At 39.7% G+C, this 26,963-nt stretch overlaps 1 protein-coding gene across 7 annotated transcripts in view; it reads left to right on the forward strand.

Annotated features, from left to right (window-relative positions):
- The window catches only part of exoc6b (exocyst complex component 6B), a 151,132-nt gene that overhangs the window by 81,940 nt on the left and 42,229 nt on the right, over window positions 1-26,963 (forward strand). For 4 of the 7 annotated variants that reach the window (XM_041779378.1, XM_041779379.1, XM_041779380.1 and 1 more), the window contains exons 19-21: window positions 3,688-3,717; window positions 13,630-13,771; window positions 23,288-23,361. In XM_041779378.1, the coding sequence (XP_041635312.1) occupies window positions 3,688-3,717; window positions 13,630-13,771; window positions 23,288-23,361 (246 nt within the window). The remainder of the gene's footprint in view (window positions 1-3,687; window positions 3,718-13,629; window positions 13,772-23,287; window positions 23,362-26,963) is intronic. The other 3 variants (XM_041779382.1, XM_041779381.1, XM_041779384.1) reach the window with 1 other exon arrangement.

Raw genomic sequence — 26,963 nt, forward strand, 5'->3', positions numbered from 1 at the left:
AATATTCTTGGTAAACTCCCAAATATATGTAAATAAATCCTCTAATTCCTTAGGAAAATACCTAAAACTACACAAGGAAATCCTCCCAATACCTGAAAAAAAAATACTCAAAAATATACAAACATACCCTTAAAAATTTTCATGAAAATTCCCGACAATTTTAAAGCAGTTTCTCCCAACATTCCCAGCAAATAATTTAACTGCTATGAAAATTCTGGACAATTATCCAAACACTTCTAGTAGCATAATTCATTACAGTTTTGTAAGAAAGCCATAACTTAATGTCCTCGTATGTGCACACAGAATCTCAAGAGGTTATAATATTCCCCTTTTTTACACACTGCACCCTTAATGTTTTGTTACTTAACTGAATTTAGAAACTGCATGTTGTATAGTTTGCTGAAAAAAGTAGAATAATTACATAGAAGGGTGTTTCAAAAATTGTTTTCCCCTATGGGAGACCCCCAAAATGGACTAGGTCTTATATACTGGTGCAACTTATATTCTAACGTTGAGGGATATCGAATATTTGAATGATTAATAATTGAAGTTATTCACAAAATTCCACAATTAAATGTCCACTTTAAAGGACTGTATTAAAATGTAATGGTATTTCTTCAACAAAATTATAACAGAAACTAATTACTCTTCAATTAGAATGAACCGGTTTAAGCCCAACCTTTATTTTTAAATCTGTGATGATGTAATGAGATCTTTTCCCATGAGCTCAGGGACATTTCTCAAGATTGTATGTGCACTGTCAAGAACACACATGATCCCCGTCCCTTCCTAAGATGGGATTAAGCACATGGACAGGTCTCACACACTGGCTGTGAGATTACTCAGCCCGCAGATTTGGCCAAAGCAGGTCACAAGGCCAGAAGGCCACACACACGAGGTGGTCGAGCTAAGTGTTTTCCAGCCCTTTTAAGCAGCTTTTCTTACACCCCCATGAGCCCCGGACATGACCCCGTCACACACACTTTAACACACACTCACACAGAGCGGGGCCTCTTAAGTAGATCAGATGTTATGGATCTAAAAAGCTGGGTGGTATGACCCTCCGAAGAAAGACGGGATCATGATATGAAAGAGTAGAATTACACATGAGTGAATGAGATACTATTGATGGGAGTCAATAGAAGCAGCAATACCAGATTACTGCATCTGTTAGCACTGCTCATGCTACTGCTGCTCAATCTAACACTGCAATGACTTCAGCTAAGACTGCTGAGGTCAAATAGAGGTGGTATTAAAACCAAAACCTTCTTAAATCTTAGAAAAAGAGAAAAGAAAACAAACTTGGTTGTCAGTGCTAATTCTCCATTTATGTTACCATCATCACCAACATTATAGCCATATCCAGGAGAATAAGTTTAAAGTGGATTTATGGCAAAGAAAACCATACTTTTATTTTAGTTCTGCTCTGTTGATTTCTCACCCTCTGCCTCTCCCTCTTCTCTCCTCTCGCCTCTTCATCATCTCTCTTTCTGCAGCTTACTTTTCTCTTATTCTGTATCTCCCTCTTCTGTTCATTTGCATCTTCATCTTTTCTTATTCTGCATCTCCTTTGTTTCATTGTCTGTGATCGCCCTCTTCTCTTTCTGCATCTCCTTTGCTTCATCGCCCTCTTCTCCCATGTCTTCAATCTGTATCACCTTCTACTCCATTTGCATTTCCCTCTTTTCTTACCCTTCATCTCCCTTGTGTCTTTATCTGCATCTCCTCCTCTCTTTCTGCACCTCATATTTATTTTTTTGCATCGCCCTCTTTCTCTACATCTCCCTCTTCTCTCTTCCTATGTTTTCCTCTTTTCTGTCAGCATCTCCCTCTTCTCTTTGTCTGCATCTTCCGCTTGTCTTTCTGCATCTCCATCTTCTCTTTTTGCCTTCCTCATCTCTATTTCTGCATCTTACTTTTCTCTTGTTCTGCATCTCCTTCTTCTGTTTACTTGCATCTCTCTCTTTTCTTATTCGTCCTTGTAGCTTTATCTGCAACACCATCTTCTTTTCTGCGTCTCCCATCTCTTACTCTGCATCACCTTCTTCTCTGCATCTGCATCTCCCTCCTCTCTTTCTGTTATGTCTCTCTTCTCATTCTTCATCTCTCTTCTCTTTTGCCCCGTCTCACTGTTCTCTCTTCCTGTTTTCCTTTTCTGTTTGCACCTCCCTCTTCTCTTTGTCTGCATCTAACTCTTGTTTCTTTCTGCATTTCCCTCTTCATTCTTTCTGCATCTCCCTCTTCTCTCACCTTCATCTTCCTATTTGTTATTTTTGTATCTCCCTCCTCTGTTTCTGAGCCTCCCTCGTTTGTCTTTCTGCACCTCTTATTTCTGCATTCTGCATCGCCCTCTTCACTTTGCCTGCATCTTCCTCTTCTCTCATTCTGCATCTCCCTTTTCTCTCTACCTTCACCTTCCTATTTGTTATTTTTGCATCTCCCTCTTCATTTTGTATCAACTTCTTCTCCCTACCTCCATATCCTTTGTTCGTTCTTCATCTCCTTCATCTCGTTCCTGCATCTTCCTCTTCTCTCTCTCATCATCTTGCTCTTCTCTTCATCTGCATCACCCCCCATCCCTTTAAACCCCAAAAGGTGTTTTGGAGTTTTTCTGCAGTTTTTTTCCGAGGTAGAGTGAAAATAACTGTCATTATTGGCAGTCTAGGACTTCTATTTCTGTATCAGACAGGTTTCAGTGGGATTTTATTTTGATGAATCAACATTCAGCTAAAAGAATATTATTTGGTTTTTGGTCAATATTGCCCAGCCCTAGAGCAGAGAGTAAATTTGGTGATTTTGGCATAAATTTGGAAACCCAACAGCACGGAGAGTTCAGAAAAGATTTAAGCTGTTAGACAGTCACTGGACAGGCATCAAGAATCCTAGAAGAAGAAGTGATTGTTTTATGTTTTTATGACTGTAAAAATCCGGGATGTTATGCAAGTAACAGTAAGCGCTGTGAAACCTCCACACACACTCGTGTTGTTAAATGAAGGCTCACCGTGACACAGCAGCATTCTTGCACCAGCGCGGCGAGCTCTGTACGTCTGTGTTTGTGCTTATGTGGTTGTTTTAACAGCTCTCAATGTTGCTAGTTGGAAGCAGACGTGCACTAAGAAAGCTCAGCTGGCTCCGGTTTCTTCAACAACTTTGGACACACGCTCATCGTCCCAAAGAGGAAAGTGTTACTTTATCCAAGAGCTAATAATACCACTTAGAGTCTAGCGTTAGCTAAATTCTCATAATCAAATTGAGCTCACATTTAAAGATGGATCAAGGAAGGCTTGAGAGGGCCTCAGGAGTGAAAATAATCACCTACGTTTTGGACCCTTCTTGGACCAGAGAGCTCCAATTTTATGCCCCATAAGCTCCTTGATCAGTTTTGTGCCGTGCTCCAAGGAGGTTTGGCGGCGGCTTCCCGCTCTGTGAGTCCAGGACTTACTCAGTTCTCCATGGAGCTTCAGCACATTGCAACAAATCACCAGATAAAACCAGATCAGCTTCATCTCAGGGGCCTACGTGCAATAAATACTCCTCTTGAAGGCGGAAACAAAAAAAAGTTTAATTTCCATGCCGCCATGACTTTCCTTTACTTCCTTTTAATTTTTTTTGTCTTCCATTAATAACACAGAAGGTTTTGATGTTTTGCCATTCATTTAATTCCACGGTTTATTTTTCTCACTGTAGGGAACGGCAATAGAACATGCTACCTTGCCGGTGAGTATTTGGGTTGTGGTTGTAACAGAGTGATGTTAACCAATCCCAGACTGACCCTGTTAACCCGATGAATCTGAACCCTAAAATCCTACCCTGAAGTTTACCAACCAGCATGTGAGACAAGAAGAGAGTGATGCACGTTTGCCTGAATCTGTGTTCATGTGCCTGAAACTTTATCCCTGCTAGTACGGGAAACCTTAACCAAACACCTGCCATACGATGCAATATGACACAACAATATGATAAGATTTAATACAGTGTAATACGATACAACAATACGATACGATACAGTGTGATATGATACAACGATACGATAAGATATGATACAGTGTGATACGATGCAACAATACGATACAGTGTAATACGATACAACAATACGATAAGATATGATGCAGTGTAATACAATAAAACAATACAATACAGTGTAATACGATACAACAATATGATACGATAAAGTGAGATACAATGCAATGATACGATACAGTGTAATACGACACGAAACAGTGTGATACGATACAATAATACGATACAGTGTGATACAATGCAACAATACATTACGATACAGTGTGATACGGTGCAACAATATTATACAGTGTAATACAATACAACGATACGATACAGTGTAATACAATACAACAATACATTACCTTGGTTCACACTGCAACTGAACTGTTTACAACATAAGACAATATTTCTGATTTATATGCTCACACTGTACATCTCTCACTCTTACGTATATAAACATCTTTTTCCAGCAAACACAACTAGCAGCTAAACAGAAATAAATATTCTGTTTAACCTCGAGCTCTATATAGATCCTGCTTTTTTATTCCCTTTATTTTATGGCAGGCACATTAAAAAGGCATTCCTGCTGGTCTCATGGTGATTTTAGACCCTGTCTGGCAGCTGACTAACAAAAAAAAATGCCTCAAAGTTGAGGATTCTGCTCTTAGCTCTACTCTCACTGTAAGACTGGAGGCAGTCATTCAGCCAAAATATTCAAAGCCAGAAATCCATTCAGCCATTCAGGAGCAGCTGATTGGGCTGTGGTTGGACATTGTTTCCTCCTGTACACTGCTCAACAACTGAGCTAGTTTAAGCACATTAAAAGCACCAAACATTTCTTTTCTACAATTTCAACAGATTTTAAAGCACCAATCTGTTCCTTTTCTTTGGTGTTGTAGGCTAATGCACAGTTGAATCAAGGACATAACAGTTTCCAGGGATTTCTTCACTAAGTGCTTACTCTAGGGCAAAAGTATTTTGGGTTTTCCTCAAAACCAGCATTTTTTTCCTTAATGCATGCTGTGGACGAAGTACTTTTGTTATTTCCGCTACCAAAATGCTGAGCTGGTTTGTCAATAAACCAAAGGAGGATGTTGGCGCTACTTCAAAACTTAACACAAAAAGTAAGGAAATTTGTGTTTGGTAGATTATTTCTTTGTTGTAACAATGCTTCTTGGCAATAACTTTTATACCGTTGGAAAGCCTGTTTATTTCCCTTATAGATGGTGTCACATTTGTAAAGAACATGCATTTGGGAGATGAACAGCAGAGCTGAATATGTGGGTTGTGCCCATGAAAAACTGTTGCTATTGACTCTTTATGACCACCCAAGAAGACCGTTTCCTCCCCCTGCCAGCACTTCAGAACTGTAGGCTGTCTTCTACAGATTATCAGTAAAGTTTGCAGTTTTGTCATCATTAGAGGTGATCTCAATGCAGAGGTATATTGAGATGACATTCTGCGACCAGTGCCAATCCCGTATCCCCACAGTCTGGAACCGACCTCTATCCTCATAGAGCACAACACTCGTCCCCACAGATAGATATCATTAAGAGACAATGCAGGATATTTTACATAAGGAAGGCTAAGGTGTCTGTTAAATGAAAGTTCTGTTTAATACCATGTCTTTTGGGTGGTCATCAGAGCAACTCTGTGAATGTTAAGTGGCAGTGTTAATTTTGGCCGCTATTTTTAATTTTAGTCTTAGTTTTAGTCTTTAAATGAAATGCATTTTAGTTTTAGTCACATTTTAGTCATTTCTATCCTTTTTCGTTTTAGTCTATAAAATGTCCTCACATTTTAGTCTTTACTTTAATCCAAGCATTTATTTTCTTGCCTAAATCTGGTACCAAATCATGGTAGTGTGTTCTCTGCACTCTGCCAAACCTGGGGTTCCTGCTTTCTACAGCTGAGAGGCAGAATAGCTACAGCTGAATTGTATTTTGACAGATTTACTCACAGGGAAGAAATAACTTGGATTTTAAATGTCCGACGAAAACGAAATTTTATTTTGGTCTAGTATTAGTCATCTTGACGAAAACTAAACCGACTTTTTGTCAGTTTTAGTCATCACAGATCTATTTTTGTTAGTCTTATTGTAGTTTTTGTCATGGAAAAAAAGGCTGTTGACAAACATTTTTAATTATAGTTTTAGTCAATGAAATTAACACTGTTAAGTGTTCATCAGAGTGACTCTGACAGGAGCGGGATTTATCAGAGACTACTTCCTGAATTTGGGAGTGGAGAGGATGGAAAGGCTCCTGTTTGTTGAACGAATAACTTGTTAAATTGCCGGTATATCTTGTTTCTTCAGACTTTAATCATCTGATTCACCAAACAAGAGTCAATGACAAAATAAGCTGTTTTGCATCGGCGGAGAAGATTTTGTGAATTTCTCATGGGTGCAACCCACATCCTCAGCTCTGCTGCTCATCCAGGGAAAAGAGAAATAAACAGGATTTCCAATGGTATGAAACTTATTGCCAAGAAGTGTTGTTACAACACAGAGATAATCTACCAAACACAAATGTCCTTACTTTATGTGCCAAGTTCACTTAAATACTGTCTATAGTTTAGGCTCATGAGCCAAAGCTTTGACTGGTTTCTGTCAGTTCAGAGCCTACCTAATTTTGAAACTTGAGTTTCAATGTTATAAGGATGAATTTAAATAGTTTTATGTATTTTTGCAATTCTTCAGCAGATAAGATGAGAGCTTTTCTGTCCTCACTATCTCAACATTCTTTGTCATGGAACAGCCGATTAAATAATACAAGACTGAGGGAAGAAAAAAACAACATAAAAATGTATTTACCACTTGTTACACTAGACAAAAAGGAATTTCCAGGCCTGGTAAATGTCTGTCCAAATGCGGTTTTTGGTCCTTGAATGAAGCTGCTTGCACTGGCTGTGTCTGTGAGTGTCAAGGTTATGTTCAAAGACTGAGAAAAATGCATCTGAAACCTGAAGACCAGACTTCATTTTTGTGGTGTTTCATGAGTGACATGAACAAATACCTGCAATAACGCAGGGATCTGTGATCGTTCCACAAGACGTAACCTGGACTCCATCCTTTTATGGTTGAATTTAAGTCAGTCCTCCATTTTTAGTCATTTTCCATTTAAAAAAAACACCTGCAACCCTTCATATTTGTGCTAAAGACACTCATGCTTGTATTTATTGCCACGGATGAAGCATTAAACTCTGCTGTCTCACACATCAGCATCATATTTTTTTTGCTGTGATCCCACCTCTTGACTTTTGGCTGCCCTAACTGGCCGTTCCTCTGACTGGCAGGTTTCTGGATGTACAGGGAGCATTTTATACACCGTGGCGAATCCTTTCCAGAACTCGTGAATCAGTGCGTTATGGCATTTGTGAAGCGGTGACTTACTGTGCTGCTGCGTTTCTACCTCGGCCTGCTTCTGGCATTATAAGACACAAGCTGAATTCAGATGGGACTGCTTCAAAACAAAACCCGGTCCAGAATGGGAGGAACCCAGTTTGAAGGAGATGCAAATCAATCTGTTTTTATGCTAAACGATTTCCCATACCAGGTTCTGGTTGTTCTAACAAATTTGTCAACAGTCTTTGAGGGTTTTTATTTGACTTTCTTGATTAAATTTAACACTGGAATGATCTAGAAAGCCTCAATGCTCATTTAATATGCTTAACCAATCACCCATTGTGTTTATTTGACATGTATTGAGTACCTGAGCTGCCTCAGTCACATCACCACAGCTTTTTTAAATAACTTGTCATTGTTGATGGTCAAAGCTTGTACAGTTAACTGGACAGGACTGCGGGAGGATTGTGTGTTTGACCACACACAGACGGATGAATTTACCCTGAAATACAATGTGTTTCAAAATGAGACCACATCCTCTTTCTGACCACAAACACACATTTTTGTCTTGTTGTTTTAAGTTAGAAGGATTGAATTGGAACAAAGGTTGTCAGCATCAGTTTGGGGCTTTATTAGATGGAGTTAAAGGCCTTGAAAATGTGGATTCAAATCTTGCAGCTTTTTTGGTGTACCAAGAATTGATCAGATTACATTTTTTTATATAATCTTATTCACTTCCACATCAATCAAAACTTCAAGAGCATACTGATCATACTGATATACTTTGAATGAAGGACTTCTACATTTAATCAAATAATACCACGGTGTAGCAGAGTGCTTTTACTTTCATCCTTGGTCAACATTAACTTTGCAAAGCCAATGGATTGGCCAGATTCCATGTCCGTCATCAGTTATATCCAACTTGTTTAGCTTTAATCTTAAACATTCGTGCCCTGTCTTAAAAATCACCAGACCAATCAGCGTTGTTCCAGGAGAATGAGGCAGGAGCTACAGGCGTGGTTTTGTTGTTCTTCAAGTTGGTAAACAATGGCAGCTACAGTGAAACGTCTGGCTCGGATGAAACTATGGCGGCAGTTTTGCCAGAACTGGCCATTTCTTAATTCAGTAAGTCCAGAGAATTGCCTCGAAAACATTCCACGTGGGAAGATTTTTTGCTCTTCTGCTGACTGGCCTCAGCCTGAGTTTGTAGTTATAACAGGTGTGGTGTAGTTGTACTGCAAGCTGGTAAACAATGGCTGCTGCTGGAGAACCCATTTGCTCAGATACAACCAGAGTGGTAGTTTTTTATCAGAACTGGACAGCATTATGTTGCGCCTATTAGCGCATATCTGAACGAGAAAATACAGGGAGTCTACACATTTAAATTTTTTAAATTCTTGTGAATAACTCAGACATCAACAAACAGGGCTGAGCTTGACTACATTGAGAGGATTGCTGCTTTGCTAGTAGATGGCTAAAACAAGTGACAGGCGAATGTTTCACAACTTACTAGGCAGTCCGACTTCCTGTCTCACTTTCCTCTAAGTGAGCTTCTTTTTATTCCAATGTGGCAGGATAGGCAAATTGTGTCATACAGCTGGGGGTAGCCATAGACAGACTCCACAAGTTTCTCCTCCATTTTCTGGTTGAATTAACTCCTCCCCCCCAGGCTGGTCCTTTGGACATCCTCAGGACACATATGTGAAATACATCATCAAGGATCTTGAGATGATGAGCCATCCCAGTATGATTGATTTGCTTGAGTTCAGATTTTTCAACTCTTCCACAAGAAAAGAACAGCGCATTGAATGCAGCAGGAATTCACCCCATTTGTGTGAATGACTTAGTTTGCATGACTCGTGTCACATATTTGTGTCATTCGCACCCCATGAAGTTAGCTCGAGTCTACTCATCTCTTTACGTTGGCTTTACATGTCATGAACACAAGCAAATGGTTTTACTCGTGTCAGGTGTAAACACAAGAAAAGCAGGGAACCACATTAGAAGCTTTCCTTGGTTTCCAGTTGATTCTGGGGTGAGGTACGAGTGCGCCTTGACCCTACGCTCTTCAGTACCTGTATGGAGTGGATAACAGGGGTAACAGGGACAGCGAACTGTGGACTGTCACCTGGCCATGTCCAGATCACTGATCTTGACTTTGCTGATGATCCTTAACCATGCACTCACTGGCCTGTTCCAAATGTGTGTTAAACAGTTGCCAGGAAGGACTCTTGCCTTGCCTCCGTAGGACCCCACTTAGGAGGATTCTTCATAAAGACGAGGAAACCTGGACTTTGAGAAAAAAATGGTAGTGTTTTGGTCCTCGGTCCTCCCATCCTTGCTGTATTCTTGTGGGGGCTGGATGTTGGCTGGTGATGCCAGCTGTGTGGCGCAGTTTTGGGTGTCTTTGGCAAGACCATGTGTCTGGTACCGGCGTGCTTGGTCAAGCAGGAAGGGGAAGGGTTGGCTGCTTGAAGCGGGAGCCCAGGACCTGGTGGGTGGGTCCAGGTGCTGGGGGCAGCCCTGTGCATCTCTGATGGGGCAGCTGGGAAAATACCTCTAAAGATAGGGCATGAGCCTGAACAATGGCCATCAGGAGCCCAGAGCAGTACTGGGCCAAGGCAGTCATGGCAAAATGTCGAACTGGCTAGCATACCTGACCTGAACATGAGTAAATCAGGGAACCATCTGTTGCTCTTTTTTTGCTCTCCACATGGACTCTTTCTCTTGTAAACAAGAAATCCTGCTGATGTTTTACTGGTCAGTACAGTGCAGAATATAAATGCTCCTGTGCCAGCAACGTGACCTCCATTCACAAATTAATTCACATTTCTAAATTAAGTCAAAGAGGGTTAAAAGGTGATGAAGAGCTCTACCAAAAATACCCATTAATGTGGTTTTCAGCATTTAGACAGATGGAGAGAGAGACATGTTAGCATATTTTACTGTCATTCTCATCTGTCTGCATTCCTTTCAGTGCTCCTCCTGTTCCTTCCTCTCCCTTCATTCGTCCCTTTTCTTGATTATTCACCCCTCTGCTTCTATCTCTCTCTCCATCCTCCCCTGCTTTCTCTCTCCTTGTCTGTTTGTTCAGCCGGTAGCAGCTGAGGAGCTTTAAATGAGCACTTTGAAAAGGTCTCTTTAACTGGAGGGATGGAATTCCTCTGTCTTATTTTCTCTCTGTCTACATTCATTCCTTTTTAGCTTTTTTGTCACCTTTCCTCGCCTGTTATGTCATCTTTTTTCCTTCTTTCACCTTTCCGATCCTCTGATTCCCCTTCACCTCCGTCACCTTTCCTTTACTCCCTCATTCTTTACCTCGCTTCTCTCCCCCGGCATTCCTCAGGCTAATGGTTCCCAGTCGTCCCACAGCAGACAGACCTACCTGTGGACATGTAAATAGAATTAACCCATTTCACGCTCAATCTCAGCCTCTGATAAGCGACCTCCTGACAGTATGTAAAGAGTTCAGAGGCCAGCGCCGTATTTTAAGGATATCCGGCCGGTCCGAGGTGTGCGTTTCATGAACATATGTGTCTGCATGTGTATGTGATTTGATCTCCCTTTGAGGTGAGGGCTGCCTCCTGAATGAACTGAGCTCCAGACTCTCAAACATCTTCAGCCGAATCTTTCTGCTGCTGTTGGGTTTGTTTTAGGAGATAAGATGGATTTTATGGCATTTTAAACAAGTTTGGCTGCTACTTGGCAAGCTTACAGAGGGAAATAATGTAACAATGTCACTAAAATTTAGAGAACGAATTGAAAGGAAAGCCAGTCATTTAAATGCTAAGTATATAAATTAAACCACCATGGGGTCCTCAGTCAAAATGGTCATAATAACATCTTCCTGTCCTTGTGTGGCCCCACTAGACATTCCCATGTTGGGTGGAGAAATGCTACTCCCCTGGGGTCTGCAGTGCCACTTTTAACTGCTTTTCTCCCATCTTCAAAATCAAGCAATTAATTGGGGTGGGCAGACCAGAGCAGTACCTCTATACTTAACTTGGTGAATGTTTAGCTGGGCCACACAGGGGTTACAGGGGTGATGGGTTGGTAGTTAGCTTGGGTGACAGAATGTACAGCTGATGGCTGAATCACCATGGTCCATCATGGGAACGCAGCACAAAACCTTAAAGAGACAGAGACAGCAACAGAAGGGCACCTTCCTGTGAATTTGGCGCAATACAGGTCAAGCATATAGAGCCAGCTGTCTTGCAACAGTAAGGTCCAGGGTTCAATCCTTGGCACCTGAATTTTCAAAGAGTAAGAAAATAGTGTTAGGTTGATTATTTCATTATTGTATCAATGCTTCTTGGCATTAAGTCTTACACCATTGGGAAGCCTGTTTATTTCCGTTTAAAGGGTGCCATGTTAGTAAGGAAGATGCATTTGTAGGATGAGCAGCAGAGATGAGTATGTGGGTTGCACCCAAAAAAAAGCCAAATCTTCTCTAGCAATGCCAAAAAGTTTATTTTGCTGTTGCTACTGACTCTTGTTTTGAGCTTCTTGCACCCCTGTGAACATGGGCCCTGCTGCAGTGGTCAGTAGGTGTCCGTGATAGGAATCAGCACGCCATGTTTGACTGATTTGGAGTGGACCCGTGCGATAGGGAAGCTTCCAACTGGTGTTTCTTAAAACCAAGTTGCAGCATTTTTTGGAATGAGATGTAGAAACATTTCAAAACTGAAGGCCAAGTTCCATAGAAAGGGGGATGTCAGAGACAGAAGAAGACTGTTTCCTCACCCTGTCAACACTTAGGACTGTAAGTTGTCTTCCTCAGGTTTGCTTGCCCCCAGAGGGCGAGGTTATCAGAGACTGCCTCCAGAATTTGGGAGTATTGAATGGCCTGCCAACAGTCCTGACCGCAGCTCAGTTGAACACTTGGATCAACATGGACATGCAGGAGTGACCAAAACAACCACATTAGCTGACTTGTAACTCGCAATTTCATGGGCGCAACCCACATACTCAGCTCTGCTGCTCATCCCACAAATGCATGCTCCTTACGAATGAATTTCCAGCTCCCTCTGTGCATAGTTTGACATCCAGAGCTTTTATCTTTAATAACAGAGATTTGGTGTATTGAATGGACACGTCTTTGACAGCTGTGAGCTAAACAGTTTTGCTTCTGTGTTGAAAAGTCAGAGAAAAACTTTAAGACATGGATATGAAACTATCTCCACTTTACAAAGCAAGCTAACAAGCTCTGTTAGTGAGTAAAAGTGAAAGAAAATCAAGGAGAAATGTTTGTTGGACACTCCTGGTGCCTTGTCATCGACTTCTTTCCTTGTTCCTGTCCCATGTTAAACAACAAAGAGGAAATAGGAATGGGATGATGTAGGAAAATGAAATATCAGGAGGTCAAAATGAGTGTAAATTGAATTAAAGTGCATTATCCACTTGTTCCATAACAGCCCTATCATTTACAATATTCAATTTTTGTTATTTCCACCTTAATAAAGGGCAGCAGTTTCATGAAAAGTGAATCTGAAATGTGTTCTGCTGTTTTTGAGGAGCCCCACAATCTGGACTATAAGAGCAGCTAGCCTTGCTAGTTTGTTAATCACCTCAAGGCGGGTTTTATTTGGTTATCAGTCTCTGAAGTAAAACTTCCCTTTCATGTTTTTCTGCTTATTTAATACAGAAGTTCTATAATACAGCAAACATGATTTAAGACTGTTTAGGTTTTGTTTTTGTTGGTTGTGAAGATTTTTTTACCCATGTCTGTAGTGTGTTTGTAGTGTGTAGGCAAAAGAAATTAATCATTTAGTGATTTCAGGATTTGGATAATAATTTTGCTGCAGGTGTCTTTACTTTCGCCAAATTAGTTTTTTCTTTCCCTCCAAGGCAGCCGACAGGATTTTTTTCCAGCTCTACCTCATTTTGACTTCTTTTTTTCTTCTGTTGTCTTCTTTTCTGCTTCATTTTGTTGGAATGCAGATGTCGAGGTCAAGATCAAGGCCACGGCTACTCACTGAGACACAAACACACACTCTTGGATACACACTGGAGGAGGTTACACACTCTTCGCTGGTGCTTTGTTTTCTGTATTAATGCGTTGTCATGAACTTCCTCATCCGCTGCTTTAGTTCTCATCAGGCTACTTCATCATCCTGACTGCACCTGAGCGCAGCACACTTTATTTAAGCTCTCTCTGATTTGGACAAAAAGTGACAAAATGCGCCTGAGCTGACGACTATTTTTAGCTTTGAAGAGCTTTTTTTGGGCGCTTGTATATCTAATAGCCCTCTCTCTCTCTCTCTCTCTCTCTCTCTCTCTCTCAGGGTAAAGTTGCACAGACGGCGTGCATGTCAGCCTGCAAACATATCTCCACGTCTCTGATGCAGCTGCTGCTGGAGCCGGAGGTCAGACAGATCTCTATGGGCGCTCTGCAGCAGCTCTACACCGACGTCAAGGAGTGCGAGAGTGAGTGTCCACTGTCTTTGACTCTATCATCACCTTTTCGCCATTAGCCCCTCTTGTCCACCTTAACACAATTTCAAACATACTGTTTTTAGACCTCTGACCTTTTTTCCCTCCTTCTGTTCTTCTTGAGTACGCCTGCCACTCATGTCACCTTTTAACTCATTTGCTCTTTGTGCCCTCAGTTTTGATCCATCCTTTTTCTATTTTCCTCCCATTTTTAAGGATGAAACAGGTACCAGTTTTAGTCACATGTGCTCGTAATACTGAAATTTTAAAATTGCGCTCCAGTATCATGGTGAATAATGTCCAGATGGCATGCTGCGTGAGTAAAAGGTTGACAGAAGACGCAACAAACAACTTTTAGGGACGAGGAGACCCCTCCTCCTCTCAGATCAGCGAGTAAGAAGCGCTTTGGCCATGGACTTTTTCATTCATAAGCCCAAATCCCCACAGCACTGAGAATCAGATTTTTAAATACAAGAACTGCAGCAGGGAGTAGCATGCTTTCATTACACCTGCAGCAATGAAAAAAAATCCCAAACATTACAGGTAGTCCTGTCTGTTGAAATTATCAATGCAACATTGAAATCGGCTGACTAAAAGTTAATTACTTCAATTAAGGAGCTGAAAGGTTCTATTATGATGTGTTCTATGTCAGCTTGGTAGAATGACTATAAGGGGAATGACAAAAAGATTACCATGATGTGTACAAATCAGGGCTGTCCAGTGATTTTAAACTTTTAAAATGTTTTTTTTTGTTGTTGTTGCTATATCAAAAGAGCTAAACACATTTTTTCAAAACCAAATGTAAAGAACATTGGTTATATTATAGTCTGAACAGAGAGCATAGCGATAACACCATATTCAGGTTTTATATCATAGATTGTAGACTTGTAGATTGTCAGCAACAATGCTGTTAACCCCAGCAGTGATTTCCTCCCACACCTGTTGCTTCTGACTCCCTTTAATGCCACTTTTCAAGCTAGAAAATAAACAAATATGTAATTTTCCTTTACTCCTCTGACATGGAGATGGAAACCATGGCAACGGGAGCCGGTGTATTCTGCTGAACCTCCATGCTGTAAACTCTGGGGGTGAGGCCAGCCAAACCAGAATTTACAGAGCTGTGTCATTTAAATGACGATTGTTTTCACCCACCGTATTAATCAACACTCACTCAGTCTTGCGCTGTGATTGGCCAGATAATGCACGCTTCATAAATCCCATGCAAACCCTGTGGTAAGACGATTTCTACACCTGAATCTGCGCCGGCTTCTACGCAAGTTTGATAAATGAGGGCCAAGTCAGTAGTAAGCAAAAGGACGAGATTCAGTTCATGCTTTTTACAATTTACATTTTTTACCTGCCTCAGTGACTGGTAGGTTGAGCAGATTCACCTGAAACTGCCCAAAATGGCTGGTGGAGGGTGTAAATGTCCCACTCTGCCACACGGCTTAAAATGTAGATGAAAAATGTAACAGCAACAAACGCCTGTGCTTCTCTGACCCTCAACTATTAATTTTCATTATAAATTTATTTGCAACTTGATTTTTAAATCTTTAATATAATATCAAAATGATGGTCAAAAAGTTTAGCTTTGTTTGAAGCAAAAACATTTTATGGAGGATGGAAATTTTGACACAAATTATAAAGTGGATCTAAAAGTGCAATGTGTGCAGTTTACATGTAAAGGCATAGGGGGCGCTATGCATCAACCAGTTCTACTGTTAGTCAAGGGAACATCTTTGATCTCTGCTCTGTGCAAGTCTTTAAATGTCACTCTTTCTTCTGCCGTCTTGCTCTTTTCAGGTTTTCCTCCTTTTTTCTGCCTCTTTGTCTCTCTCCCTCTCCCTCCATCATCCCTCCCCCGTAGTTTCCCGAGACTGAAAGATGCCGATTAAAGAGGAGGAGGAATGTAAATCTTTGAGGCGTCTCTGGCTCCAGTTTTTTACATGATCGGGGTTCTTAGAGTTGCAGCGCGGGTCGCAGAGCGTGTGTAGTGTGACGTGATGTGTGGTGACATGCGTGCAGAGCTGTGGAGGGGTTAGGAGGTTACAGAGTTACTTATTCAGGGCAGACGGGGAGAAAAGATGACAGAAGTGTGAGAGAGATGGAGGGAAATGATGGGTTTAGGCACAGTAGAGGGATGGATGAGGAGAGGAAAATATAACAGTAGCAAGGGTTTTATCAACAAAAGAAGGGCTACAGTATGGAGGTCGACAGATAGATGGGAAGGGATTAGTGCAGCTGTGTATGGAGAGGCAGAAGACCTTAAATAAGACTAAAAACCATGGATGAAGAAAAGAGTGGTGAAATGGATAGAAGGAGGGAAGAGAAGGGTAAGAAAAATGCTGAATATTCAAAGACTAACGGCGAGGAAGTACAACTGAAAATTGGCTATAAAGCAAAAAAAAAAAAAAAAAATCCAACAAAAAAGGAAAGTTTTATTAAAAACTTTGAAAAGGTTAAGAACATTTAAGGAGAAGACAGAAAATTCCAAGACCAACGTGAACTAAGGAGGGATTAAACGGAAAAAGAAGCTCGATGGAGCCGAATGGGATGAAAGTGCTGGAGGAACAAGAGGGCAGAGAAAATGGGATTAATTCAAAGAGGTGTGAAATAAAAAGAGGAGAGAATAAAGAAAGGGCAGAAAGGGGAAGTGAGAGGGCAGAAGAAAGAGGAATTAGAGGTTTCAGAAAAGAATTTTATGAATAAAAAGAAAGAGAGGCAGGGATAAAATGAATAAGAGCAATAGGAGGTGGAGAAAGGGCAGAGAAGGCAACGGGATCGCCAGAGAAAGTGATGCAAGGACACGGAAAAGGATGGGGAGAAAAGATCTGACACCCCCCTTTTATTGTAGATCTGTTTGCATCCCAAGGCTTGGTCGGACTAATTCAGCCAGGTTTTGACCCAGTCCATCACTGAAATCAGGACTGAATGTCAGGCCCAAATATGAACATCAGGAACAACAAACCCTCCTCTGTCGTCAAGGTTTTAAACCTTTTCAGCCCATGACCCCCAAATAAAAGTGCCAGAGACCGAGGACCCCCACTGTACCTGAAGGTGGTTGAACACAGCCATGCACATTCAGGAATAGTCATGTGGAGACAAGGCCGACCATAAGGGGGGGTAAAGGGGAGAGCTTTCTGGAGCCCAGCCAAACTGAGGGCCCATGGAGGTCAGCAAAATCATGGTCTATTGTAACGTTAAGCTGTGATATCCTTATTTTATATCTAACCTTAAAAAATAACCACTCTTACTAATGAAACAAGTCTCTTTTTTAAAATCATTTGTGTAGTATGTAGCCTTCTTAAAAATGTAACCCTGTTTTGTTAAAAAAAAAAAAATTAAAATGGGTTAAAAATTGAAAAAATGGGTTAATGTAAAAAATGGAGAAAAGGTGGTGAAATTGGATCTTAAAAGTAGCAGAAATGGGTTAGAAGTGGCAAAAATTATATAAGAATGGTAAAAAATAACCAAAAGAGGCAAAAATGGGTCACAGTGGCAAAAATGGGCATAAATAGTGGTAAAAGGGGATTAAAAAGTGGCTGAAAAGGCTTTGAATTGGCAAAAATGAGTGGACATCTGGTGAAATGGGAAGACAAAACGACACAAACTGGCAAAATAGTGCTAACTGAGAGAGAAAAAACAGGCAGATATTGGCAAGAATTGGTCAAACTGGCAAAAATGGGCATATCAGATAGTGAAATGGGGTTAAAATGGGGAAAAAATGGGCATAAACAGTATTGAAATGAGGTTAATAGTGGCAATAATGGGTCAACAGAGGCAACATTAGGCTTAGGCTTAAGAATTGGTTTAGAAGTGGATAAAAACAGGCAGAAAAGAGTGGTGGAAAGGGTTTAAAATGGCAAAAATAATTGTTAAATGGCAAAAATGTGACAACAGTTGAATTGAAAAAATATTTTTAGTTTTCTTTAGGGAATCTGATGACCCCTCTTAGTGTCTCGTGACGCCAAGGGGAGTCCAACCCCAAGGTTGGCTTTGTTACCCAATACTGAAATTTGGCTCATCTTCCCCCAATTTCTCTGATCTTTGCTGAGATGTTTCTACATCTTGATTGGAGTCCACCTGTGGTAAATCAAACTGATTGGACATGATTTGGAAAGACACATACCTCTCTATAGAAGACTTCACAGCTGACAATGATATCAGAGCAAAACCCCAGCCATGAAGTCAAAGGAACTGCCTGCAGAGCTCAGAGACAGGATTGTTGACAGGCACAGATCTGGGGAAGGCTACAAGGCAGAACTGAAGGTTCCCAAGAGCACAGAAGGAGTTTGGCACAACCAGGACTCTTCCCAGGGCTGGTCCTCTAGCTAAATTGAGCAATCGGGGGAGAAGAGCCTTAGTAAGAGAGGTGACTGAGAATAGGATGGTGTCTCTGACTGAGCTCCAGAGATCCTGTGTGGAGATGGGACAAAGTTCCAGAAGGACAACCATCACAACAGCCCTCCTCTGATCTGGGCTTATGGCAGAGTGGCTAGATGGAAGACTCCTCAGTGCAAATGAAAGCCCTCATGGCTTTCAAGTCCAAGTGGGCTTTCACTTTGTCATAAAGAAAAAAATGACTTTAAATGACTTCAGCATCAGGCTACAGTAGCATTAGCAACAGTTGATTAATGTTATTTCTAAATCAAGAGAGAGTTAAAGAGAGCCCATTTTTACAGAAGTAGAGGAAAAAACGAGACAAAACTTAAGTTGATCATCCATCTGAATGTCAGTCAGTTTACCAGTGAGGTGTGTGAACAACACTGCAACTGTAATCACTTCTGATGCTCCTGTCAGAAATGCTAACTCTGACTTCTCAAAAGTCCTAGAAGGACTGAATGAAACAAGAGAGGATCCATGCCCTCTGCATGCTAGCAGGTGCTTTGTTCAGCCTCCTTCCTGTATAATTTGATTGAATTATTTTGAAGTAAAATTGAAATTTGAAAAAGTTTAGCAGTATTGAAAACTGCTACCCAACCACTAGGCCTCTATTCCCATCATTTTTAACCCAACATTTATTTGAACCTGTAGCAGATAACGCTCAAATGTCTCATTCTTCTAAAGGTTTAGAGATCTTCTTGGAAATAACACTAGTAAAACTAATTCTGGGGCAATAATCTAGAGAAAAAGAGGTATAAAGGTAGGAAACAGGTAAAGGTGAGGACCAAAGAGTGATCAGGTAGTTTATGGATGTTTACTTTGGTGGAATGGGATAAAAGGTTAGCTCAGCCGCCTTCAGTGTGCGTCTGCATGTCTATCGGGGGTCAGTGGAGATGGCAGGCGTGTAATCCGTGCTGCGGTGCGTGTATGGCCTTGTGTTTGTGTGTTTTGTGTGTTTGTGTGTATGTGTGCCTCTTGAGGTGAAAGAGATTAGCTACAGGCCTGTTCTCACTCCCTCTGCTCCGCGGCACTCCTCTTTTCTCTCGCTCCCTCGCTCGGAATACCAGTCGGCTTGTTTACGGGGCCAACTGACGCCAGGACCCCAGCTCACACTCCGTACGACCTCCACACAAACAGATGCGCACACACATTTACACACATGGACACGCACACAATCAGGCGCCACCTTGGGTTCAGAATCCAACAGGACTCGACTGTTCCAGAATAAAACACTGTACAAAAAAACGAATAGACAATTACTAACACACTTTTGACAGGCCTTAACCCTTTATAGGCTCATTGAAATACTTCGATAGTTAACATTTAAACGCTAGAATAGTATCAAGACTTAAAAACAAGGCTTTTTTACTACTGTCAGTTATTTTTTTGTCATTATTGTGGTGGAAATCAAGGTATAAGAGCAAAGGAGTGTTAACTTAGATGTTTAAAGTTTATTTCAATACAAACTAGATCAAAAATTGCAATTTCGGCTGAAATTGCGTGGGGATGCTGAGAGCTGAATTGTGGAAGAACTGCTGAAAAATTCATAAAGCACAAAAATAGCTGAAAATAGCATAAAATGGCATAAAAGTAGCTGAAAATTGCATTCAGTGGTTTTAAAAAAGGGTAAAAATACCTGAAAGTAGCCCAAAACAGCTGCAGATAGCCAGAAAATAGCTGAAAGTAGCCTTGAAATAGCTGAAAATAGCATAAAAATAGCTGAAAGTAGCCTTGAAATAGCTTAAAAATAGCATAAAAATAGCTGAAAGTAGCCTTGAAATAGCTGAAAATAGCATAAAATAGCTGATTTTGGCCTAAAAGTAGGGGAACATGGCATTGAATGGCTGAAAAAGCATAGAAATAGCTGAAAATAGCATGAAAATAGCTATATTTTAAAATGATAAAAGTTAGAAATGAGAAAAGTCATTGCAGTGGAATGACAAAGAAAGTGAATTTTTAAAGTTTAAACAGTGTCGATACGAGAAAATATGAAGGAGGAGATAGCCGGTGCAGAAGAATAATAATAAACAAAATGGCCGACGCGAATATCAATAGTGTGGATGCTCAGCATCCCCACTAAATACTTTTTTTTTCACTCAAATTTTTTTTAGATATAGTGAAGTTTCAAAGAGGAATCCACATTCTACTTCTCAACAAAACTAAGGACATCGGGTATCAAACAGGGACAGGTCAGTCCTTACCGAGTCACCTGACAGACTCTGAGACATCAGAGTTATTGAGGTTACCTTTAGATTCTGAACTTGTCTGGAGGTACGATGGGACTGGATTCAGTAAACTGTGTAAGTAATGGTTGTACCTCCAGTTTTCTTGAAATTCCAATAGGAAACCTAAAATTTTAAAATCACATATTTTTACAATATTTAAAATAAAAATACAATCTGATTTATGCCTTTTAAGTGTAAGGAAGCTGTTCTAGATGTAAAACTGACTTAAATTACATGAATTTGACTCTTTATATCATTTTTAACCCTTTAATTCCATCAGAAAATTTAAGAAGAATCCAGAATATGGAGTGTCTAAATTAATTTTAGCAGTAAAGATGCTGACAGTAAAATAAAACTGATAGAAACCATGTTTGAATAATAAAACTGTAAAAAAATTACTAAAGTCACTTACAATGCTGTGAAAAACAGTGTTTTCTCTTCCTGACTTCTTTATTTTTTGGTATATTTGTCGCCCTTAAATTTTCAAATCAGTAAACGAATTTTTAAAATGATGATTTCATTTATTAAGGAAAAAAAAAGCCTTCCAAACCTACCTGGCCCTATGTGAAGAAGTAATTGCCCCCTAACCCTAATTAGTGGTCGTTCCACCCTTGGTGGCAACGACCGCAAGCAAGCATTTGAGATAAATGGCAATGAGTCTTTCACATCTCTGTGGAGGAATTTTGGCCCACTCTGCTTGGAGAGTTTTTGAGCTAATATTGCCTTTTTAAGGTCAAGCCACAGTATTAAACCAGATTCAAGTCCAGACTTTGACTAGACCACTCCAAAATCATTTCTACACAACTCTGAGGTGGACTTGCTAGTGTGTTTTGGGTGATTGTCCTGCTGAACTTGGGGTCACAAACAGGTGGCCAGACATTCAGTTAATCAATCAATGATTGTTTGTGTCGCACCACTTCATAACCAAAGTTATCTCAAGACGCTTTACAAGGAGGGCAGGTCTAGACCGTCCCCTCTGCTATGGTCTCTGCTGTTGACCAGTGTTAATCATTGATATAACCAGCGTTAATCATTGATATCATAATAAAGACTATACACTATTACAGTGTTTCCCAGCCATTTTTCCTTGGAGCCCCCCCTTCATGTACCTAAGAAAAGCAGAGCCCCCACAGGACCCAAAAGAGAAGAAAAAGTGGCACACTGCTACCAAAAATCAACATAGATTTTAATTGTGATAAAAGCCTAAAAAAGGCCTATGCATGCTTTTCTTATCAAAAGACCTTTATATAAACTACTTCATAACGGCTTTCTCATGGACCCCGAGGGGGGTCTTGTACCCTAGGTTGGGAACCAAGGCCCTATTATAATAGACCAGCGTTGATTTATCATAGCAGTTAGGTCGTATTGCTCTAGGATTCAATGAAACTGTTTTAGTAATGATTATAGATGTAAGTAAGATGTGAAATGATGAAGCAGGTATTCAGGATTTTCTGGTAGAAAGCAGAATTCGTGGTTCCATCAGTTAAGTTACAAGTTCAACTTTTGTCTCGTCAGTCCACAGAATATTTTCCCAAAAATGTGAGACGACCTTTTGTCTTCTCTTTGGTCAGCAGTGGTTTTGACCTTTAACTCTCCCATGATGCCTTTTTCTTCCAGTCTGTTTCTTATTATTGAATCATGAACACCAACGACTGAATCTAGTGAGGCCTGCAGTCTTTAGATGTTGTTCCGGGATCTTTTGTGACCTTCCTGGAGTATTTTTGGTAGGCTGGCAACTCCTGGCAAAGTTTAACACTGGTCCAAGTTTTCCCCATTTGTGGGTAATGGCTTTCATCGTGGTTCTCTGGTGTCTCAACGCCTTAGAAATGGCTTTGTAGATGTCAGTGACTTTGTTTCTCACCTGAATTCCTTTAGATCGTACCATGATGAGATCTTTTATCCTACTTCACTTTGTAAGACAGGTTCTATTTAAGGGATTTCTTTGAACAGATCTGGTATTAATCAGTACGGATAAAGAGAATGTGATTAATCACAGCTAATTCATGATTTAACAAGGGCACAGTTACTTTTTCACATAGGGCCAGGTAGGTTTGGATGGCTTTTTTCCCTTAATAAATAAAAGCTTAATTTTAAAGTACATTTTTGTATTTACTCAGGTTATCTTTGTCTCATCTTAAATTTTTGGTAGCTGACCTGAAACATTGAAATGTGACAAAAATGCAAAAAACAAAAACAAAAAACAAACAAACAAACAAACAAACATTAAAGAATTTAAGACGGGGCAAATTCTTTTCACAGCACTGTATTTTTCAATACTTATGCAGTTACTTTGCCTCATAATTTCCACCAAAATTCCTAAAAAAAGAAGTCAAAAGTTTAATTTCTAAATGGATTTAGCCTTAATGAGGCTTACAGTAATAATAAAGTCATATGAACCACTTACATATTTGATAAAACAGTTTTAAGGTTATAATCCTGACCTGAATTCACACCTATTTTACCGTTTATACCCTGAAAATTTCTATAAATTTGTCAAATTCCCCACTGGATCACTCTGAATGTTTTTTACAAACATCCCTGGCCTTTAAAGGGTTAATGTCCCACAACACAGGAATCACCACCTACATTTAAAACACTGCATAACCTTTGATTTGATGCCCTAAAACACACAAGCGGGCACACACACCCTCTTTTTCTTCCCCAACAAGACCCAACGACATGACTCTAACACCCTCCATCCCCTCCTCCCGCCCCCCCCTCCTCCCCCGTCCTCCCCAGGCTGTCATTTGTCTGCCAATCTATCCCGATGCATAGCGAATCCGACCAGGTCTTTTATTATTCTGCTTTTTTCACCCTCTTCTTCTCGCCTCCTCCTCCTCCTCCTCTCTTCCCTCTCTCCGGGGGAGGACCGAGGGGGGGGCGGGTTTGTATTTTCCCACAGGTTTTGCCAGAGCCGGCCCGGTCGCAGGCTTCCAGGGTGACACGTTGCTTCTGGCCTTCAGTGACTTGAGACAAGTAGGTCTTTGTCTCTTTCGTGGTCCTCTCTCCTTCGTTTGCTCTTTTTCTCTAGCTCCACTATCTTTTTTTCTCCCTCCTCCTCCTCCCCTCCTCCTTTTCATCCTTCCTAGCATCCTCCCCCCTGTCCTTCATCTCCTCCTTCTCTAACGCCTTCTCCTCGTCTTCCCCTTAACTTGGTTTCCCAACTTTTTTTAATTTAAATTGGTAAATTTCTGTTTTTCTTTTGACACCTCCTCTGTCAATCAACACTTTACATTCCAACTTTACACGTGTAATAATTCACATTTTTATGTTCTTACTGTCGACCTAACCATCTTTACTGTTGTCCGATTCTACACTGTGTGACTCTGCTGTTTATCTGACTGTGGTTTCACTGAATGTTGCAGATTATATTAAAGAAATGCCATTAAATGGCATGCACGTTAATGAACTGCTTCACAATATAATCCCTAGGGAAATGGATAAAACCTAAAAAAAGGCATAAAACACCTGAGACATGAGATGTTTTTTAGTTAAAGTCTGGTACATATGTGCAAAAAAAATGTGCAAATCTGTCTAAAAATTCAAGCAGAAACTTGTTTCCTGTACCTTTAAAAGAAATTATTATTATTATGTATAAAGCATTACAGAATACCTCAAAATTAATAAAAATCTTTCCTCGGACAGAACTCAGAAGTTAGACTTCTACCAGGGTTTATTTTACCAGAATCATTTTGTGTTATTTGTCGTGTCAGAGTAGTATATGTGTAATTGTCATTAAAAAATAGCTCTATAGGGATGCCAGTGGCCTAGAGGCGTCTGCACGTCCCATGTACAGACTCTGATACCCACGAACTGGGCACCCTACATCCATTTGTTTTTCCCAGTAGGCTCTCCTTGGTTTTCAACTCTTATTTACTATAACAATAATGATAATAATAATATTAAGGAGAAGAACTTTATTTTTTTAGCACCTTTAAAAATAGAAGTTTACAAAGTGCTTTAACTACGACGGAGTATTTAGGGCCACACAAAGAGAAAAAAAAAAGGATAATTTTTTTTTTTTTGACATTATAAGAATAAAGTCATAATATTACAAGAATAAAGTTGTAATATTACGAGAAAAAAGTTGAAATATTACAAGAAAAAAGTTGAAATATTACGAGAAAAAAGTCGTAATATTATGAGACTAAATATTACAAGAAAGACAGTCTGCTGTGGCGCCGCGAATCTACGATGGAGTATTGTCCTGATTCTGATAATAATTTGATGCTGATGTGCCAAAAGATGAAGTATTTCCTTATTTGTGAAACCGATACTAAAGTATAGCTTCACAAGATGCTCAACATTGCTCATTTTAATGGAGGCGGCGCCCCGGCTGACTTTCTTTCTTGTAATATTTTATTCTCATAATATTACAACTTTTTCTTGTAATATTACGACTTTTTTTCTTGTAATAATACAACTTTATTCTCATAATATTGCAACTTTATTCTCGTAATATTACGATTTTTTTCTCGTAATATTACAACTTTAATCTCTTAATATTATGACTTTATTTTCATAATGTCAAAAAAAATGTTATTCTTTTATTTTTTTTCTCTTCGTGTGGCCCTAATACTCCATCGTATTTAACAGGCACAATCACAGTTTTTAAAAATTATCATAACACAAGCATAACAACACAACAAGAAAGACGGAACCCCAACAACAGGAGAACCCATGAAAAATCCAGCCAGCACGAGTTAAAAATCCGTCATAAAAACCCAGATATATGAAATTCCACAATAAAAGTAACGGCCAAGTATAAAAACCCAGAATAACCTAGACCAATCCAGGCAACGCACTACCCCAACTATATAAAAAGAGACTTAAGGACCAGAGCTGTGTGAGCGTTTAAAATATTAGAGCGAGACGGAACGGACTAGAAATCAACACAGTGTAGAACAGAAACAACTAAAAAGTGTAGAAATTCATAGGTCATTATACAAAAACTAGAAAGCTAGAAACTGGAAAATGTTAATCTACTGGAATAAAGGGAATAAAAGACAGGAAAGTACATCTAAAAACAAATATGTAAATAAAGGGCTCTACTTTCCTTTGTGACCACACTGTAAAACACACTGTACTTGTTCTGTATTAGGAGATTTCAAACCAAAATTGAAGTTAAAATAAAAAGAGAAGAAGTCAAGCATGAAAAATGTAAACAATGAAGAAGGGAACATTCAAAAAACCTTAATTATAGTGGCCAGTTTTTTTTTTACAAAGCCAATAAATTCAACTGATCTACCGTTTTTTTTCTTTTCTCTCCAGATGAGAAAATATTTTTATTTTTAAAGATCTTTAGAGAAAATGTTATCTCACAGATCTTTTCCATTGCTCGGTTATGACCTCCGCCAAGGTTATGTGATCGGGAAGGTTTGTTTGTTTGTTAGCAACATAACTCAAAATCTTATAAATGGATTTTGATGAAATTTTAAGGAAATGTCAGGAATGGCATAAGGAAGAAGTGATTAGATTTTGGGAGTGATCCGGATCACCGTCTGGATCCAGGAATTTTTTAGAGGATTCTTTACCATTGGGAGATAGGGCTAATGGCGGAGGTCTGCGCTCTCCGTGTGCTTTTCTAGTTTTAGAAGCTTCTCATACCACCTCCTTTTATTTCATCCACAAGTCAGATCAGAACCAGTAAATATAATGTTTGCTTATTCTGGGCTTGACTAGACAAATAACAGCAGCTTCTTGAGATCAATGAACTTTTACCTTTTCAAGTGTTTTAGGAATTTAATTGTACTTTTTAAACTACATAAGTTCGTTTTGGGTTTCATTTTTTCAACTGTTTTGTATTCTGCCTAAATTATTTAGACCTCTTGCTCTGGTTCAGTATTTACATCTCCATGATGGCTGTTTTAACTCCTTATTTTCAGTCTCTCTGGCTTCCTATTCTTTGAATTTCCTTCCTAACTGACTTGACATTGTTGTAAATGAGGGTTGCCCCCTACGTGATTTCTTGACTTTAAATAATAATTGCTTTGATTAGCACTAGAGATGTAGCTGTAGTTAATTTGAAGTCTATATCTGTAGTTTAGCAATAATGGGGCTGCAATGATCCCTTAGAATGAAATTAAAGGTACGAAAGTTTGAATGCATAAAGACATATCTGTTCTTATTATTCATGTAACACCCTGGATTACCGTCATGATCATCATCAGACAGCACAGTTTCATGGACAAACACTTTCTCTTCTACTTACATCGATGGGAGAGCCTCATCTTTAATAATGATTGCAACTAAGATTCAAACATCACTTACATTTTAAGACATGTTACACTGGAAGATATGAAATCATTTAACAACGTCTGTGGGACATGGCAGCCCTTTTTAGAAAACAGACTCTCTGACTACCACTGAGGAACTGAAAGCCAACCCCTGTTTTTTTCACTTCTCTCTCTTATTAATATCTTCACCATGTATCCTGTGAATCATGCATTTGCACTTGCTAATTTAATATGAATTATGTATAATTTTGAATTTACTTGGACCCATACTTTTCTACTTGTGGTTGTGTTTATGCACATATGTGAACGAGTTGACACCTCCAAACTATGCTTAAGTAAAAT

This window comes from Cheilinus undulatus, linkage group 22 (assembly GCF_018320785.1).
Source record: "Cheilinus undulatus linkage group 22, ASM1832078v1, whole genome shotgun sequence".
NCBI lineage: Eukaryota > Metazoa > Chordata > Actinopteri > Labriformes > Labridae > Cheilinus > Cheilinus undulatus.